This window comes from Psilocybe cubensis, chromosome 5 (genome assembly GCF_017499595.1).
Source record: "Psilocybe cubensis strain MGC-MH-2018 chromosome 5, whole genome shotgun sequence".
In the NCBI taxonomy this organism is placed as follows: Eukaryota; Fungi; Basidiomycota; class Agaricomycetes; order Agaricales; family Agrocybaceae; genus Psilocybe; species Psilocybe cubensis.
In genome coordinates this window covers 2,531,845-2,549,500 of record NC_063003.1, presented here as the reverse complement: position 1 = coordinate 2,549,500, position 17,656 = coordinate 2,531,845, and the positions used below count along the sequence as shown (strand labels likewise).

General features: G+C 49.9%; 7 protein-coding genes across 7 annotated transcripts; 2 read left to right on the top strand and 5 right to left on the bottom strand.

Moving 5' to 3' along the window:
- Positions 1 to 60: 60 nt before the first annotated feature.
- JR316_0006262 (uncharacterized protein) lies at positions 61 to 515 on the bottom strand (the record flags this gene model as incomplete). Its single annotated transcript, XM_047892011.1, has 3 exons — positions 61 to 208; positions 273 to 391; positions 447 to 515. 3 exons carry the CDS (start codon positions 513 to 515, stop codon positions 61 to 63), a joined length of 336 nt encoding a protein of 111 aa, XP_047749360.1.
- Positions 516 to 1,384: 869 nt separating this feature from the next.
- Positions 1,385 to 2,773, bottom strand: JR316_0006261 (uncharacterized protein; the record flags this gene model as incomplete). Its single annotated transcript, XM_047892010.1, has 3 exons — positions 1,385 to 1,527; positions 1,593 to 1,620; positions 1,838 to 2,773. The coding sequence occupies 3 exons, from the start codon at positions 2,771 to 2,773 to the stop codon at positions 1,385 to 1,387; spliced, it is 1,107 nt and encodes a 368-aa protein (XP_047749359.1).
- Positions 2,774 to 3,162: 389 nt separating this feature from the next.
- On the bottom strand, positions 3,163 to 4,021 carry JR316_0006260 (uncharacterized protein; the record flags this gene model as incomplete). The annotated part of the gene is made up of 5 exons (XM_047892009.1): positions 3,163 to 3,242; positions 3,298 to 3,391; positions 3,448 to 3,492; positions 3,548 to 3,644; positions 3,762 to 4,021. The coding sequence occupies 5 exons, from the start codon at positions 4,019 to 4,021 to the stop codon at positions 3,163 to 3,165; spliced, it is 576 nt and encodes a 191-aa protein (XP_047749358.1).
- A 2,088-nt stretch (positions 4,022 to 6,109) lies between these two features.
- Positions 6,110 to 7,467, top strand: JR316_0006259 (uncharacterized protein; the record flags this gene model as incomplete). Its single annotated transcript, XM_047892008.1, has 6 exons — positions 6,110 to 6,194; positions 6,251 to 6,292; positions 6,350 to 6,588; positions 6,641 to 6,719; positions 6,779 to 7,161; positions 7,297 to 7,467. The coding sequence occupies 6 exons, from the start codon at positions 6,110 to 6,112 to the stop codon at positions 7,465 to 7,467; spliced, it is 999 nt and encodes a 332-aa protein (XP_047749357.1).
- A 1,203-nt stretch (positions 7,468 to 8,670) lies between these two features.
- Positions 8,671 to 9,534, bottom strand: JR316_0006258 (Methylosome subunit pICln; the record flags this gene model as incomplete). Its single annotated transcript, XM_047892007.1, has 4 exons — positions 8,671 to 8,778; positions 8,853 to 9,013; positions 9,063 to 9,274; positions 9,326 to 9,534. The coding sequence occupies 4 exons, from the start codon at positions 9,532 to 9,534 to the stop codon at positions 8,671 to 8,673; spliced, it is 690 nt and encodes a 229-aa protein (XP_047749356.1).
- A 207-nt stretch (positions 9,535 to 9,741) lies between these two features.
- Positions 9,742 to 10,625, top strand: JR316_0006257 (Unconventional myosin-Ie; the record flags this gene model as incomplete). The annotated part of the gene is made up of 4 exons (XM_047892006.1): positions 9,742 to 10,047; positions 10,110 to 10,424; positions 10,484 to 10,523; positions 10,585 to 10,625. The coding sequence occupies 4 exons, from the start codon at positions 9,742 to 9,744 to the stop codon at positions 10,623 to 10,625; spliced, it is 702 nt and encodes a 233-aa protein (XP_047749355.1).
- A 491-nt stretch (positions 10,626 to 11,116) lies between these two features.
- On the bottom strand, positions 11,117 to 17,621 carry JR316_0006256 (uncharacterized protein; the record flags this gene model as incomplete). Its single annotated transcript, XM_047892005.1, has 8 exons — positions 11,117 to 11,804; positions 11,859 to 11,950; positions 12,005 to 12,138; positions 12,196 to 12,424; positions 12,473 to 16,824; positions 16,875 to 17,282; positions 17,334 to 17,484; positions 17,532 to 17,621. 8 exons carry the CDS (start codon positions 17,619 to 17,621, stop codon positions 11,117 to 11,119), a joined length of 6,144 nt encoding a protein of 2,047 aa, XP_047749354.1.
- Between the last annotated feature and the right edge of the window lie 35 nt (positions 17,622 to 17,656).

Sequence of the window (17,656 nt, the reverse complement as noted above, 5' to 3'; positions counted from 1 at the left end):
CCAATCCCAATTTGTTTCATTGGACCTCCAATTAAACACTACACTTTCAACATTTAGATCTTAGAAGTAGCAAAACCCTTTCACTGTGTTCCCCTGCAGGATCATTTGCCTGGGTCCATAACACCTCCCGTTGAACTTCCATCCATAGCCGTGCATCTGTGCGCATTGCGGGCCGCTGACGTTGGGCTGTGGGAGACCCGTGGAGCAGCTGAAAGATTTTTTAAAAAAACATTTAAAAATATTAAGTGTAAGATGGGACTGTGGAGACTTACTCTCCGTTGGGTGGCGCGCGCGCGACGAGCAGCGCACGCGTCTCGAACTCTGTGCGCATCCCACGCGCTTCGAGCTCATTGTCGAGTTCGTGGCGCGCGACGATGGCGTCAATGTTATGCTATTCAGTCAAAATTTAGATTTCGAAACTAGAATAAGATAGAAAAGGATCCTACCTCGTAAGCTAGCACAGAGGAGCTGAAGAGGAGAGCGGAAAGGGCAAGGACGTTAAGAGAGAAACGCATTTTGAGTGTTCTGAAGAAAATGCAGGCAGGATTAGCACGGCATAGAGGTAGTACAGGACAACATACATAACGTAAATAAGGGTTATGTAGTGGTGTATTGATATAGCTAGAGGGCGCAGCCCAAAGTTGTGTTTTGAGACTTGGAGTGGTTGGGGAGTTGAGGAAATGCACCAGGCGTTTCTGGGGGATCCCAAGCCTGATTCTCCTCCTTTTTATATGATTTCTACGAGATTGCTTGTATCAGATAAGTAATATAATGCATCATTGAATTCGGGCAAGATGGGGTAGGTATACAATGGGGTGGTGGCGCACGGGGTACCTTTCCTAGGCGACAGGAATATCACAATGATTGGCGCTTGAGGCCTTGAGGCTTGATCGGCAGGTATTGCGCTTTGGTGAATTTCAAAGTTGATCATCAACAAGCGACCAGAAGCAGCAGGAAGCAGCCTGAAGCGACCTGTAGCTCCTGCAACAGCAATGAAAAAGATAAAACAGGATGAAAAAAGCCTGTGCAGATAAGCAATTGCCAATTATTTGGATTCATCGCGAACTGTTGCGAACCATCGCAATTCTGAAGAGCAACAGAAACTTCGTGCAACAGTTTATTCATATGATCTACGTAGTATGTAAGGTTACAAACAAATAAGCCTTGTGATTCCAAAAAAATGAACCTCAGATAGAGATTTACTACTACAATGACCCGGAATGGTAATGAAAAAGAAGAGCAGGGAGGCAGCGACGATAAGTTTGCCATAAACAAGCGCCACAGCAGCAGCACAGCGGTGGCCGGTGACAATCTAACAAAAGCGGGATAATACACAAAACATAAAAAATGTACAGCTTGACAAGTACACATTAAACGTTAAACTTCAATATGGTTGAGGGAAAGTAGGCAGACCCTGCAGGGCAGCGTTCATGGCCTCTCTGACCCGGCGCTTACTCGCCAGATCGCCTGACTGTCGATATCCAGCGAAGACTTCTCGGAGCTGGAATAAGGACGCGGCTACAGAATCTGAATAGCAATAACGATAGGCGTATGAGAGACACGGAAAGAGGAGAATTATGGATTGGACATACCAAAGTTGTTTTCTGCTTCCTTTTGAAGCTGGTGGGATAAAAATAGACGTGTTAGAAAATGAATTTGTTATCGCGAGAGGAATACAGATGAAGTGGGTGATGGATGTGAAGATAAGAAGAAATCATCAGAGCAAATAGTTAGTTTGACTTGATAGACATAAACCCTCCCACGAAATAGGGATCACAGGGAAATAATATAAAACCAGGAAACCCAAAGAAATCAAAAACGAAAAACCTTTACTCACCCCTTGCAGCCTCGCGCCCTCCTGCTGAATCTGCGCGACATAATACGGGCCATACGCCATCCCAACATTCATCTGCGCGCTCATCTCGCCGACGCGCGCGGCCAGCTCGCCCTTGCGCGTCTCCCAAGCCTTCATGAGCGTCTCGAACGCGCCGAGGAGCTGCTTCCACGCGAAATTGTCCCAGGCCTCGATCTCCGCCTTGTGCGCGCGGATATAATCGCGCGGGTGCGGCTCACCGGACGCAGAGACGCCGTACCCGCCCGTTGGAAGGGGCGCTACACCACCGGCGCTACTGCTGTAGCTCTGACCCAGCCCGACCCCACCGCCCATCTGCGCTTGCGCTTGCCCCTGTTGCTGCGGCTGCGATTGATTAGAATCGCCCCATAGCTGCCCGATGGATGAGTACGGATCGAGCTGCGCCACGTATCCCGGGTTGTTCTGTAGCTGCTGCTGGGCGGGGTTGTAGGCGTTCGGGTTGCCCTGCTGCTGCTGCTGCTGGCCTTGGAGATAGCTGTAGCTGCTCCCGCTGACATGCGCCGCGAGCTGCTGGCCAAAGCTACTTGACGGCTGGAAGGGCGCGCCGCCGCCGCCACTGCCTGTATGTGATGGGTAGAGCTGTACACCCGGAGAGAGATATCCGGCGCCGCCGCCTCCCATCGAGATGCCACCGCCCATCTGCTGCTGCGGTGCATATCCCATGGTCATTTGGGGCTGCTGCTGCTGTTGTGAGTACTGCTGGTACATCCCCTGTTGCTGTTGCTGCGGGCTGACGGGGCTCATCGCTGCAGAGCCCCAGCCGCCGTACTGCTGCTGCTGCTGCTGATTTGTGACAGGAGGGCTCGAGAGGTCTGGGAATCGCGCACTGGGATTGGATCCGCCATCAGCGATAAAGGGGTTGTTAGTCAAAGGCTGGCTCGCGCTGTATCCGGCGTACATCGATAGCGCAGGGAGTTGTAGATATGAAGAGATGTGGATAGTTGGATGAGTCTAAAGGACATGACTGCGTATTAACCCTGCCCTTGACTTGTCCGAATGACCGAATCGGCAAGGCGCTTTACTTGCGGTCACGTGCTCTCATTTATTGGGAGCTCCTAATTGTTGTCATTCGCTCCGAAGGTGTATGAACGAGATCCTGGTTTATATTAGACTACATATCATATACTTATTATACAGCACTTGGAACTACATCGAAACATTTTGAGCTCCGGTATCAATATTTTCCGACCAAGATTGTTGGAGAATTTCACAGAAGAACAAGAAATACGGCAATGTTTAAGAAAAAAATGGTCATGAAATGGGTGCCGGGAGACAAAATCGTAAGTCATTCAGTCGTGTCGTTTCCGTGAAGCCTTTGGCACGGGAATCAGGCCGAGCAGTCCGAATGTGAGAGCGTAAAAGGCAGACACTACGCCGCACCGCGTGAGTATTGAGACAGGCGGAATGATGGAGAACCAACTAACCTCCTATGGTTCCTTTCACGTATCCCATTGGAGACCATTGGCCAAGTGTGCTTACAGCAAGTAGCCAACCAACAACGATTGAACCAGTTAAAACCTTGTAGACCAATTTCTTCAGCAACGACAAAAATCGATCAGGGAAATACAACTCACGGGAATAACTGAAGAAAGAATTCCTGATTCTCTCCAGGTTTGATACTGTAAGATAAAGATCCATCAGATATCTAGAAGGAATGCAGGAACAAAGACGTACATCAGGCTCTTCACCAGTTAACCATGGGGTTAGGAGTACATAGAGGAACAGAGTAACCGTTAGGAACCCTAGACCCGAAGCTCCAAATCCAGCAAGTCTATACGGCCCAAATGTACCATAGAGCCATACAGAGATGACAAGATAAATGGTGCATTAAGAAATAACGAGTCTGCCGTCAGACAATATTTTTGAACCAAAGCAACGATGATCTCACCGAGCCCAAAAGCCGCCATTTCCCTCAATAATACCCCAAAAGTCGTTCAAGGTGCCAAGATAGTATGTGATAGCGGCGCCGGGGAGCACGAGCTTGAGCTGTCGCAGAGTATGCTCTGTCCAGGGTACGTGTCTCACTTTCCTCTTCGTCGCCGTCGCTACGCCAGGCTTTGGTGCGGCAGCAGCTGCGTGACTTGACTTTGATCCCGAGGCGAACTGGGACTGGGATGATGAGACTGACGTCGAGGTCGACACCGACATTTATGTGGCTAGCTGGATGTATGCAAAGGGTTCAAGGTGCGTCGGTGGGTATGAGGAGGGTCAATGCAATATGAAAGCAAAAAGAAGTGTACAGTAAAGACTTTTGCGTCCGAGGCTGCACTTTGGGGTTTCGGTTATCACATGCTTACCCCAGGGCACGTGTCACATCACGCCGCACGGCAGTAACGCCAGTTGCCATTTGCTCGCACGACTGTTGCTTCTTCAATTTTGTCCAGCTCCCTCCATCTGCCTGTCGCCCTCGGAGCATCTCCACCTCCATTGATCGCTCTTGAACGCCCCGGAGACGGCCTCCGTGCTCGCTCGCTGCTCTGCTTTGCAAATTTCTCCTGTTATAATAGCCTGTTTTGCCCCAGGGCCCCAACCCGCGTTTTTGGGGACAGATGTCGGGCTTGTGAAACTCTGGGGGATCATTCAACAGCGGGCTCGAATGTCAGGTGGAATCTGGAACCAATCGTCCTACGCACGACTTTCTTGGAACTGCTATGCCTGCGAGGCTGCGTGTTGTCGTCATTGCTGAGGGGTCGACAGGACACAAGCTTGCAATGCTGTCATTCTTTATCGATCGATAATCATATCGAAAACCCACGTTGTATGCAGAGGATGATCTCACCGTCTTCATTGCTGTTGATACCCGCATATTTCGCTTTCTTCAACCTCACTGCATGGCGAATAATTTGCAAGGGGACAATACGAAGATACAACAGGACTCCGCATGTTGTTTGGTCTCCTAGCAGACCACGGAGTACCGAATGTACTGCTTCTCGGCCTTTCCCTAAGAAAGTTATTTGCACTTAATGTATGTCTAGAGGACCTTGAACGCGTGTATATGCACCCCTACCGCCGTACTCGGAGGCATTGGTTGTACATCGATCATCTGCTTCTTGGTGCTCGTCATTTTCGACGCCGGATTTTGCGCATATATTTGACTTGTCAGACTTGTAATCATTCCGCATATCGGAACTCCCTAGGTTCACAGCCGTTTTGCTCCTCCTTTGACCTGGGTTCGATGACCTTGACAATTTGGAGCATGACTTCTCCAGTGCTTCATTTTCCAGCTACGTTTGATTATTGACATTGCGCAGGTGAATATTGGGCGTTACAGAGAACCGTAACGGCGTATTTTTTCCTCAATTCTCTATCAACTCTTTCATCTCTAGAGGACTCGGGCCCACTTCATCAACGCCTGGATAGGCCCAGTTCAACAGCGTATGAAAACATCTATCTTGACTAAACGCATATATGCGCCGTGCACCACGCCTCGACATCGGGCGCGGGGGTAGATGCTTTAGCACGCTGGGCCCACTGTACCTCGCCAATATCTACTTCGATATCTTGATAGGGGTAACGCAGTTCGACGACAGGGGAACGATTACACGAGATACTTGACCTTTATCAGTGCCCCGGTTCTGACGCCCACAAGGACGGATTGGCCCTCAATGAACTGAATTTTACTTTACAGAAGCGGAGAGAAAAATGAACGTAACATCCAATGGGCTCAATGTATGCCATTCAGGGAGTAGTGCTACCCTGAAGCCAATGTTTGGATCCTGAAACTTCAATAGTGGAGGGGAACAGGGATGTCGGTGATGTTTTACTACCCCGCAGCGTCTAACCGTCAAACTACGATCCCAATGTGTCACTTCTCCATTGACATGCAACACTTCGGCTGAAGATTTTCCACGCGCGCCAATCATTCCATTCAACTGCATTGATGATGATACTAAACATTATCAGGGCTGCTTGTTTACGGTTAACAAGAGTTAACAACTCAATGATGCTGTGCAATTTTTGATGTACCGATGCTGAGATGTGCGGCCAGTCCACTCCGATACAAGGATAATGTTAATTATCATGGCCAATTACTTTGAAACAACTGTTCACTTGCCAGGATTGTGCTATTGCTGGTATGGCACTGACGCAGCATTCATGGTCAGCGGTATCGAAGCAACGCACTCCATGCTGTCATCCATGGCACCGTATAAACTTCAGTGTTCTAGGAAAGGGGCGCAATGGAATACTAATTCACCCGCCTCGTTCTCTGACAAATTTTAGGATTCCGCAATAGCCATGCAGTCTGGTATCAGTGCTTCGCGGGAGTCTGCTGCGATTAGTGCTGCACTGAACTCGTGCTTGATGCTCCAGCTTCTGATGGGTAAGACTTTGGTTATACATTGGTCTTGATTCTTAGGAATAGTTGACCGTTATTAGGTATCTACACTGTGGTGTACGCTGGAACGATGTACCTATGCTGTAGGTTCTTGCGCCCTCAACATATACTTGATTTAGCGCGTTAACTAGTCCATAAAGTATCCAAAAGCGCCCGTAGTAAAAGCCGCCGTCTGGTCATCTTCGTCATCTCAGGTCTATACCTATCGTGTCTGGGCATATCCGTACTCCAATGGTCCTCTCTGCATCATTCAATTGTGACTCAAGGCGAAACGCGGGAAAGCGCCTATTTGTCTGTGATAGGAAGCGGGCCAATGTGGTCTTATGTGTTGCTCAATATGCTGTTTTATGGTCTGTTTGTTATGGCTGATGGGCTGCTGGTGAGAACTATAGTTGACTATGAAAGGGCATTCATTTGTTGACTCGTTGTAGGTTTGGAGGTGTTATCAAGTTTACAAGCCATCAACAATGGTATTGCTGGTCTTGTTGGCATTTTTCTTCGTCGAACTTGGTAAGTTCTATGAGTCGCAGTTAGAAGCATCTTCAAAACTTTAACTCCTTCATTGCTAGGCCTCTTCATCGCCGGGGTACTCATAACAGGAATAACCGGACCAAACCGAACCATCGCCAACATCACCCTCACCAACAAACTCCGCGGCGCACTCTACTTCGCATCCTTCGCGACAACAGTGACCACCACGTCTCTAATCGCACACAGGCTGCACCGCGCCTACCACGCCCATGCGCGGCTAAGCGTCAAGTTGGAATCGATGGCCCCGAGGCGCGGTGGCTGGCTGAGGCATATCGCGGCGGTACTGGTCGAGTCTGCGGCGGTGTACTCGCTTGTGATTTTGGTGTATGCGATTGGCAATGCGGCGTCGGCGCGCGCGGGTGAGGGTGCGTCTATGCGGAATGTGGCGATGTATTTGGAGGTGGTTGTTGCTGTTACTGGGGTATGTCCTCGTTCTGTCTCTCCTCCTCTTCCATCTCCTCCTTAGTATTCTCAGTTGTCACTTGAGTGTGTGCCATTGGGTGGTTATTGTGTTTTGCTGAATGATGTTTTTTTTTTTTGGTTTGTTGGAATTTAGGGGATGGCGCCGACTGTTTTGGTTGCGAGAATTGCGATTACGGATCCTGACTATGACACCGGTGCATCGATTCGTATATCAACGCTTCGGTTCCATGGTCAGCACGCATCAGATAGTAATTCCACGAGGGCAGATGAAGAGAATGGTCCCTCGCAAATGGACGATAGATAGTGTCGATTCGAGTTCGGAGTCAGAGCAGATTTATATCAGAGAAGTGTGATGAGAGCCATGAGAGTTGACGAGGCTTTTGTGATTCCGCTCTCCAATATCAGGGAGGATAGTGGTGAGCTTTTCGGATAGTAGCGATAGAGGAATGGACATTTACTAATGCATAAATATTTGAATGGACTACAGTCTACAGATACACAATTCCTTTCTACCAGAGATTTAAAAACGGAAAAACACCATAAATATACAAGCGAAAAATTTAATGGATATCCGGCAATGTTGTACTGCACTGCATGATACCATACCAGTCCCACGCGCCTTTTTCTCGATCTCCATGTTTAATCATTGTATTGGTTGTAGCCCTGGCCCTCTTGGTTGTAGTACCCGCCTCCTTGACTGTCGTATGCGCCTCCTTAGTCGCTATCTCCTCCCTCGCTATCTTCTCCCTTGCTGTCTCCTCCCTCGCTATCTTCTCCCTTGCTGTCTCCTCCCTCGCTGTCTCCTCCCTCGCTATCTTCTCCCTCGCTGTCTCCTCCCTCGCTGTCTCCTCCCTCGCTAAGAATTGAGACTTCTATGTATGGGACAAAAAGTTTATAAATTGGTATTAAATGTGCAAACGGACAGCCACACTGCGCCGCCCTTGTCAAACATCACCGATCTCCTGGTAGAATCGCAAATCGGATATGGTATTTTGTGATCCATCATTGCTGATATCGCACCTTCGAGTGAAATGATATTTCACCTCCCCAGTGCAGTGCATTGGATCATTTGCGACTAGATACGGTTCTTCGAACGCAAATCTCAGTCTTCTACTGCAAACATAGGAGCTGAGCGCTGAATTGTTGCAGTCATCAGGATTTATTTTTTGGACGAATCAACTTCGATTAAAAACGGCACTACCTGTGATCAACTTTAGCCTGAAACTGAGGTTCCTACTCTCGTTTTGATGTCACGCAAGTCCTTTCAATCCGAAAGACAGTCTGCCGGACGGTTCGCGCATTTTTGTCACAGGATGCCTTGTACGTACTTGGATATTCGTGGCGAAACCTTATGAAAAACATGAATGCAAAATATTACCATGATCTGATCGTGATTCATGGTTTGGTACGTGTAAAATGCATGAATTTGCATTATCTCTGTTCGCATGGTAAAATGGTGTCGCATGATACGGTATGAGACGTACAAAAATCTAATTTGTTGGTCACATCATGGTTTTTTCTCGTCTGACTGCTTCGCGTCGACCTCCTCCTCCTCTTCCCCCGGTTGAAGCTTATGTGGATCGTAAATGATGGATTCGAGGTGTGCAAGCGCTGCCTGAAAGCCGTAACAAAAAAAAGTGTTGTCTAGTACGGTGCAAATCGATTGTCATTGAGGAAATCGCTGCGCACCCTCCCAACTTCGCTGAGTTCCTCATTTTCATCTCCGTTGAAGGTCTCGAACGTGGACCCATTCAGATCAACAAACGCATCGTCCAAACCGTCATCTTCGTCATCCTGGGGGTCCGGGTGCAAAGATGCGCAAAGTGATAGCGATTCGAATATGGGCTCAACTAGATAGATCAGATAACGCGATGCGGGTTATGTAGCACGAGGACGTACGCGACTGGGCATTTTGGGGGACGATAGTAAGTTCGCGCATGTCTGTCACCGCGTCGTCGTCAGCGGGGGCTTCTGCGTTGTCTGTTCCGAAGCTCTCGTCGAGTTGGCAGTATATCGATGGTCCAGATTCGCCCCGAGAAACGGCGTGCAGGGTTATCACTGGGTATTCGATCGAAAAACCTGTTCCATTGGCACCCATGAATGCTAGTACGCTGTAACAAGAAATCAGACAACGATCTTTATCATTTGTATGTGAAACCGACCTTGTTAGCACGTATAATGTTCCCTGGACCCCATCTGATGATGGAAACCCTTCAAGAGGCGGGTCCAAAGTGACGGTTACATTTTCTTCCTTGTGCTTGATCACCGGTGGAATGTCGCTGAAAGAATTGGGTGTTGATGCAACCAATGCAGTGTGCTCCTCCTGGGTAACAAAATGTGGCACAGCTGTAATGAGATTCACGGAGGGCATCGCTATGGATATGTTTTGTTGCTAGTGGAGAAGAAAGTAAGGAATCAAAATTGTAGGGTTAGGTTTTGTTTCCTCCTCCTTGATCGCACAGCCACACATCACCTCGGTACAAATCAGATCAATGCCGCTTCGGCACCGCGGTGACTGGGCCCCTTAATGGCGGCTTACACAATTGTTGTCCTCATTCCTTTACTTTCACCCACCATCATGTCGCCCCAAGATCCCCAGACTGCTGCTCTTCTTGCTCATGTAGTTTCACAAATCGAACAGAACGTTGAGTTTCTGGCTTCACAGAACTACATCTCACAGGCGGATGCCTCTGCTATCTTGACCAAACTGCCAAATTCGAATCAGGCCACTAATCACAGCGCTGGGCCAATTGCATCTCTGGCAGGCAGGATTTCTAACCTAGGAATCAATAGAACGCCATCAGCTGCTCGTGCAGTTCCGCCACCACCACCACCATCTCGTGCGCTACCACAGGCAAAGGCACTGTGGGCGTACAGCAGTAATGTGCGTTTCGGGCACCAGATGCAATTTATCGTTTCGTCATTTTATTAACCAATGCACAACAGGATGCCGAAGACCTTTCGTTCGCACCAGGAGATATCATAGAAATTGTAGAAGAGACAAACGCCGACTGGTGGACGGGCAGAGTGAACGGGAAGCAAGGTCTTTTCCCTTCGACATACGTAGAGAAGTTGCCCGAGGTCCAGTTGCCAACGCCGAATGCTACACCTGCGCCAACAAAAGCGTATAAGCCTTTCGGTGCGGCTATGCACGGTACCAACATGCCTCCACCCCCAGGCCAAGGCGTCAATTCAGTAGGCTTGCAAGAAAAGCCCGGGACTGAAGCAAAGAAGGATAAGTATGGACAGTACAAGAACACTGTGAGTAGTTACTGTATCGAAGGATCTGTAATCTGTTGCTCACGTCACTTTTTCTCAAGTTGGCACATTCTGCTGTTGGCGGTGTTGGCTTTGGCGCCGGTAAGTATATTCATATCACATTACTTCCAAGTGTATATCTAACCGTTGATGATCATCATAGGTTCTGCAATCGGCGGAGGGCTAGTTCGCGCAATCTTCTGATTATACCTTCACATCTTTACCTGTGTGGTGTTTGTATCGATGGATTCATGATGATACCAGTTACCAAGGTTTTCGGTAACATGAACAGTTCTGTCTCTGTAATTTATTTATAGCACCAGGTTTGAGCGTTGATGCGTCCAAAAATAAGTCATGTGCGTGATGCAGCGCCAACGTGAATGTTATATTGACTCGATATTTGTAGTCGAGGAAGGCTGAGATTCGCGTTCGAAGAAGCAGATCTAGTAGATTTTCCGTCTCACTGATGCGTTGCCCAGGTGAGGTGTAATGTCATTCTCTCGAACTAGGGCGGCACCAGCAACAACATTTTTAAAGTTTAAATTGACCTTCGAGTCTTTCGGGAACAGGATACCCATATTGAGCGTCGTTGCTTTCTTAAAGTATCTCTACGTGCGCAAAACTAATTCTACAAAAGCAATAAAACAAAAAAGACATGAAAAAAAAGGAAAAAGAAGACATGATTGAGGACAATTTTACTTGGCCGCTGGCGAAACCGGGAAGAACCTGTTGGGCATATGTTTCGCAGGAGGACTTTGGAAGTTTGGAAGTGGGCCCCAGTCAAATTCTGCAGGCGGTGTCGACCCTCCCGATCCCGGTGTCTTTTTGATCTGCGCCGAAGGGGAGTGTATCCTCTGTTTGGATTGCGAGCGTGTAGAAATGAGATTTGCTGCGTCCATGGGCATGAAGTTGTCCTCTGGGAGATCCCAGTTGGGCATAATGTCAGATGCAGACAATGGTGTCGGTACATCGGAGAACAATGACCCGCTGGCGGGCGCCTTGAACGCAAACTTGCTGGGGCCGCTCGACGTCGATGATTTCTGAGGAGTCTGGAACGCGTACAGAGCAGGCGGTGCTTGTGCTACTGTATTATTAAGCAAAGGCTCCTTGCGCACCGCAAGGAGTGCGTTCTTTAGCCTCTGTGCTGATCGCTCGGCGTTGAGCGCAGCTGCAGTGGTTGCTGCGACATCTGGGATGATGTCATGAACGCGGCGACCAGCTGCGTCTGGCAGACGTGCGTCTCTGCGCGATACCGAACTGGACTTCTCCGCCATGTCGAGTTTCGAGATGCGGGTAGCGAGGCGAGAGACTTCATCTGCTTGCTGATCAATTGCGAGCTCGATGTTGCGAAACGTTCGGTTGATTGTGTCGAGTGATGGAGCCCTGAAACCAATGGTGAATCCACGATTAAAACGGCAAGGTCTAAAAAGAACTCACTTGACCGAGGGTCTACATGTAGCAGCTTGGGACAGCTTCTTTTTGCTTTCCTGTAAGTGCGATTCAAGTTTCTGAACGCGGTCGCGGATAGCCTATAAAAACACTCATAAGAACAAATATAATGCAACAAAAAGTTAGTTACAAACCCTTATGTTCTTTCGAAGGTGCGTCTGAGTTTCAATGTGCTCAGGACCCAACGTCCTAGACTTCAGCATTTTTGCGAAATCTTTATCGTCCTTCGCCTTATGGAACCTCGCGATTTCTTCCTTTCTCGTACCACCTGCGGCATCAGAAAAAGTATTAGACATTGACGAGCACCAAGAAGAATATTGCTTACACTTCAGCATGCTGCTCTGCAAGTCGTGCACTACCTGCTTCTGCTTCTCGTGCGTGGCTTCCATCTCATCAAGGACTGCCTCATACTGCAATACAAGTTTCTTGAACTGAGTCAGATCACCCAAACTCCATTTCGCCTGCACACCGAGATCGCTTAAGTTGCGCGAGCCTCCAGCCATGGCACCAGCCGCAGCTATTGCTTCTCCCAACTTCAAAGCATGAAGAGGTAACTGTAGCAGGATTAGACGAGTTAGAATACACTCAGAAAATGAACTCACCTGTGCCAAATCTTCAGTGACCATGTTCACCAAAGCTGCGCATTCCTTCTGCATTCCTTCTTCCAGGATGGCTTCAGGGGATGGTTGCGGCGGTGCCGGAGGTGTAGCTTGAACATTTCCAAATGGTGACGGTTTAGGCGGTTGAATTCCACCTCCAAACACATTGGATGGGCTGCCTGGCGTTGCGGCAGTTGGTGGCTTCATTCCAAAGATACCACCAGGTTGGGGTGGTGGCGTAGCTTTGCCTCCAAAGATGCCTGGTCCAGTGGGAGTGGCGGGCCCTGGGGCAGTTTTGCTTCCAAAGAGATTGGTTCCCGCAGGTGGAATAGCCGGACCAGCTGCCGCGCCGCCCAAAGTAAATGGTGGCATGGAGAAAGCATTCGTCGGCGCCTTCGCAGCTGGAGGCGGGGGTGCGAAGAATCCACCGCCGAAAAGACTGGGTGTTGGTGTGCCAGGCGCAGCTGGTGCAGTGTTTGCTCGGGGCAGCTCTGGTTTAGATGGTGTTGTCGACGTCCATGAGCCGACAGGGGTGACTTCAGCCTTTGGCGTACCAAACAAACTGGGGGTAGATGCTGCCGCTGGTTTTGCCCCCATACCGAAAAGAGGTGGCGCTGAGGCGGTCGATTTGATTGATGAGGACTCAGAGCTGCCTGAAGAAGTCTTGGAGATGGGAGGAGATAAGAATGGGCTGGGTGTAGGCGGAGGACCCATGGTTGAAAGCAATGGAGGCGTCTTTGGTCTTTTGGCGGTCGGGGATTTCTTAGGTGTGGCCTCTTCATCCCCCACATCCGTTTCCTTAGTTTTGCCCTTCGTGTCCAAGGGCAAAGCACCATAAACAGGTTTCGGAGAGACTGTGGGTTTTGCCTTCGGTGGCGACTTCGTGACATCGTCTTCTTCTTCATCCTCTGCCGAAACCGCATTGGCCAGCGGTGAACTACGCACAGGCCGCGTGCTTGGCCTTCCTATCCCAATACCAAATGGCGAGGTAGACGGAGCGCCGGGTGTAGCCAACGACGGACTCGAGGATGTCGGTGCTTTAGATTCCTTTACAGGGGTGCTTGGTGGCGTCGTACTCCGTTCGCGTGTTGGAACAGCCTTAGAAGGAGATTCTTCGTCCGCACCATCGCCTGATACCTGGATAGACGGGATCTCAGGCTGAGGTGTAGCGGACGGCGACCGTGACGGAGGAAGAGGTGGTTCAGGCGATGGAGTATTTCTTTCCTCTGGCAGATCTTCTTCGTCCGACTCTTCGTTCGCCGAATCGCCGTCTTTATACGATGATTCCTCGAAATTATCCGACAAGAAATCGCTGTGGTTTCCATCATCTTCGGAAACTTCTCCGTCATCCAATTCTCCATTGTCGGCATCGTTTGCTCCAACCTCTACGAACGACCCAGAAGAAGAAGCTGAGAGAGATAAATTACCGTACGAGGGCTCACTGGGGATTGTCTTCTTACCGTCCTTGGACGACGAAGTGCTAGGCTCCTCTTTATCCTTTTCCTTCTCCGCCTCTTTATCTTCTTGCTTCTTCTCCTTTTCCTTCTCTTTCTCCTTGTCTTTTTCCATCGCAGCTAAAGTAGCGAAAACAGAAACAACAGGTTTGCTCTCGCTTTCAGGCTTGGAAAACACAGGAGTAGCAGCTGGCTTGATGGGATCCGTTGCCTCATCACCCTTCGACTTCAACAAATCCGTGAAAGACGTCTTGGGTCCCGCAAAGGCCGAGAACCCACCCGATGCGCCACTGAATGCGCTAAACGCGCCTGTTGTTGGTGCCTTTGTCGGTGTTGCGCTGGGAGACTGGGCTGGCGAAAAGACCGATTTCGCGCCAAGGGCAGACGTTGCACCAAACGCAGGAGTGGCCGAGGTAGTGACAGGTGTTTTGGGGGTAGTGGTGATTTGACTAAACGCTGAGACTGGAGGCGGGGTTTCGTCTGGTTTCTTGAAGAACGCGGAAGTCTTGGGCGTTTCGTTGCTCCCGAATGCGCCAAATCCAGCAGCTGGTTTGAACACTGAGGGCGTGACTTGAAGATTACCAAAGGCACCACCACTCGGCGAAGGAGATGAAGGTTGGCCAAAGGGCGAAGGAGATGAGGGTTGGCCAAATGGCGACGGGGATTTCGAGCCACTGCCCCCAAACGGCGACGGAGAACTTTCATCCCTCTTTGCAAATACTGGCGGAACAGCAGGTTTCGACTCTGGCGAACTCGGCGGGGAAGCATCGAACGATGTGCCCTTGGGTGAGCCAGTTGGACTTTCGTCTCCTTTAGGGATAGAGGACCTGACATTGGATGCGCTGAACGGTGAAGGGGAACTACTGCCAGCAGCACCAGTCGGCGTCCCAAATACTGTAGTTCTTTGTTTCGGTTCAGCAGGGGGAGTCGTGCTTGTTGATGAAGAGTCGGTAACAGCCTTGGGTGTGGCGGGTACACCAAATGCGGGAGTAGCTGATGCAAAGGCACTGAAGCCACCTGAAGATGGTTTTTGCGTGGCATCGTTGGCAGCTTGACTAAACGGTGAAGGTGCCGAAGAAGCAAACGCGCTGAACCCTCCCCCTGAACTAGACGAAGAAGAGGACGCGTTGTCTTTGGCAGCCGCGCTGAACACAGAAGGCCCACCCGAGGCAAATGCTCCAAACCCTCCGGTAGTTGGCTTCGATTCTGCAGGTTTCGGTGATGCCGCTGCCGCTCCAAACGCAGAAGGCGAAGCTGAAGCGAACGCGCTAAATCCTCCACTAGCAGGTTTGGTTTCAGCGGGCTTTGCTGTTGATCCCAGTGCAGATCCAAAGGAAGTTGGCGTCGATGCAAATGCGCCAAATCCACCGGAGGACGGTGTTGTTGTGGCAGGCTTTTGGGCTTGAGAACCCGCATTCCCAAAAGCTCCAAATGCAGAGGGTGCACCGAAGCTGGGCTTCCCGAATGCTGGTTGTCCAAAGCCAGACTGACCGAACGCAGGAGATGCTGTAGATGTCGTAGATGTTTGGGCTGATGGCGGTGCGGGTGCAAAGGCATTTACAGTTGTGGCTGGCTTTGGCGATGAAAATGCACTGGAAGTCTGCAGATTACCAAACGCGCCAAATCCAGTGGCAGGTTTAACAAGCGAACTGCCACCAAAGCTAGACGTTGATTGTTGTTGACTCGAACTCGATGTCGTAGAAAAAGATCCAAACATGCTGTTGACAGCGTTATCGTCCGCCGTATGTTTGCTTCCCAATGATAAACCTCCAAACCCAGGTGTAGAGTCAGACATCGATGCTTCGCGAGTCATTGATGACGAATCACCGGCGGGAGTGTTGCTAGCGGCAGAACCAAAGCCCCCTTGTCCGAAAGCGTTGGTGGTGGTATTCGAACCAAAAGCACCTGTGGAAGGACTCGACGAAAATCCTCCAGAGCCGAATCCACCGCCACTTCCAAATGCCCCGGAGCCGCCCGCAAACGCAGCAAAGCCACCACTATTACTACTGGAGCCACCAAATGCGGATGTGGTCGTGCTTGGTTGTGCGAAACTGGACAAAGCAGAGCCAAATGCGGATGGTTGGCCAAAGGATGATTGTCCGAAGGCCGGAGCGGTTGAGGTGAATGCAGATGGCGTGGATGATGGCTGCTGCCCAAAACCTGTTTGCCCAAAAGCTGGTGTACTCTGCGCTGGCTGCTGCCCGAAGCCGGACATACCGAAGGCACTTGTAGCCTGAGGCGCAGCACTCTCCTGCGACTGTACTGGTACCTGCGAGTTTGTGTCTACAGCAGCCAGGTTCTTGCCGTTCATCATTCCCAGGTATGGCTTCGTGTGTTCGACATACCAGCCTTGAAGAGAACCGTCGCTGAGATATGCATACATAATGGGTGAATCGTATCTGGGGTCAGTCAGGTCGGTTTCAAGTGCAAGGAGAATCGTGTCATTCATCTCTTTGTCCAACGGGAGAGTCAACGGGTTTTCCTGCGATTGACGATACCACTGGTTCCCACTGTTACCCAGGATCTCTAGATCAACTGACGCGAGATCGCCCACAACGGTAAGATATTGGTTTTCTGCGCCGTCCCATTTGGGGAAGTTGAGGACATATGCAGCCTGATTAACTCGATCTCCCGATATGAATGGATGGTCGGGGGCAAAGTAGGTCGCAGTAGATGATTTCGTATCAAGCACGACGATGTGTTGCGCAGGGGAGTCGTCTTGTGCGGCATAGCTTGTGCGGAATGTGTGACCGGGTCCAAGCCAATTCAACGACACTAGGACAGAATTCGTAGTGGGAGGTATGTGCTTGTTGGGAGTCGATTTGTTCGTGATAGCGAATGTAAGGATGTCGCCGGTTTGCAGACCAATAGCGATATGTTTTCCCTTGGGAGACCAATCCACTGTAAAACAAATAAGATGCTTCCCAAATGACTGAACCACAACGACTTACCAGAGATAGGTTGTGACATGAGGTCGCTGGCGACCCAACCACCCTGAGACTCCAAGTTCATATTGAGAAGTTCCACCTTGCCGTCGCTGACGATTGCTACAAGGTCACTCAGACCAGGCTCTGTACCAGGATTAGGTACGACTTGGCGGAGCGGCGAGGTCTGAATTTCGTTTCTCCCCAGAGGTTGGACATCGTTCGTTCCTTCCGTAAAAAGCGACGAGGTGTCGTATACCACCACTGATCCGTCAGCCAGACCAACTAACAGCTTGGTATCACCGCATGCAAAAGCGACAATGGTGGCGCGTGTGGGAATCGACACGGTTCGCTTTGGGTTGAACAGAGTTTCGTCGTCCGTTTTTGCCGCCTCGGAAGCCAAGCGAAGCTCATCAAGGGGCGAGAATACAAGTTCTGCAACATCATGTTGAGATCGTAATGCCAGAAACTAACACACACACACACCTGAACCAGATTCCGCTGATTTCACTGCAACAAACCATCCCTTTGAGTTTGCGACCGAAAATAGACGATAATACGAAGATGCTACGTCAGGATCCAGTGGTTTTGAGATAAATAGCCGTGCATTTTTTGCGAGTTGGCGAAATGTAGGATACTGTCAAGAATTAGATGGAAAATGTACCACAAAACTAGACTACACACGTTGAATCCTTCAGAAGGACATTCCTTTGCAACAGAGTCAATGGTGGTCTGAGATTGAAGTGGTTTAACCAGGGGCGTGAATTCGTTCATATTGAGGTATCAAGGGGTCATTCAGGGAGAGAGAA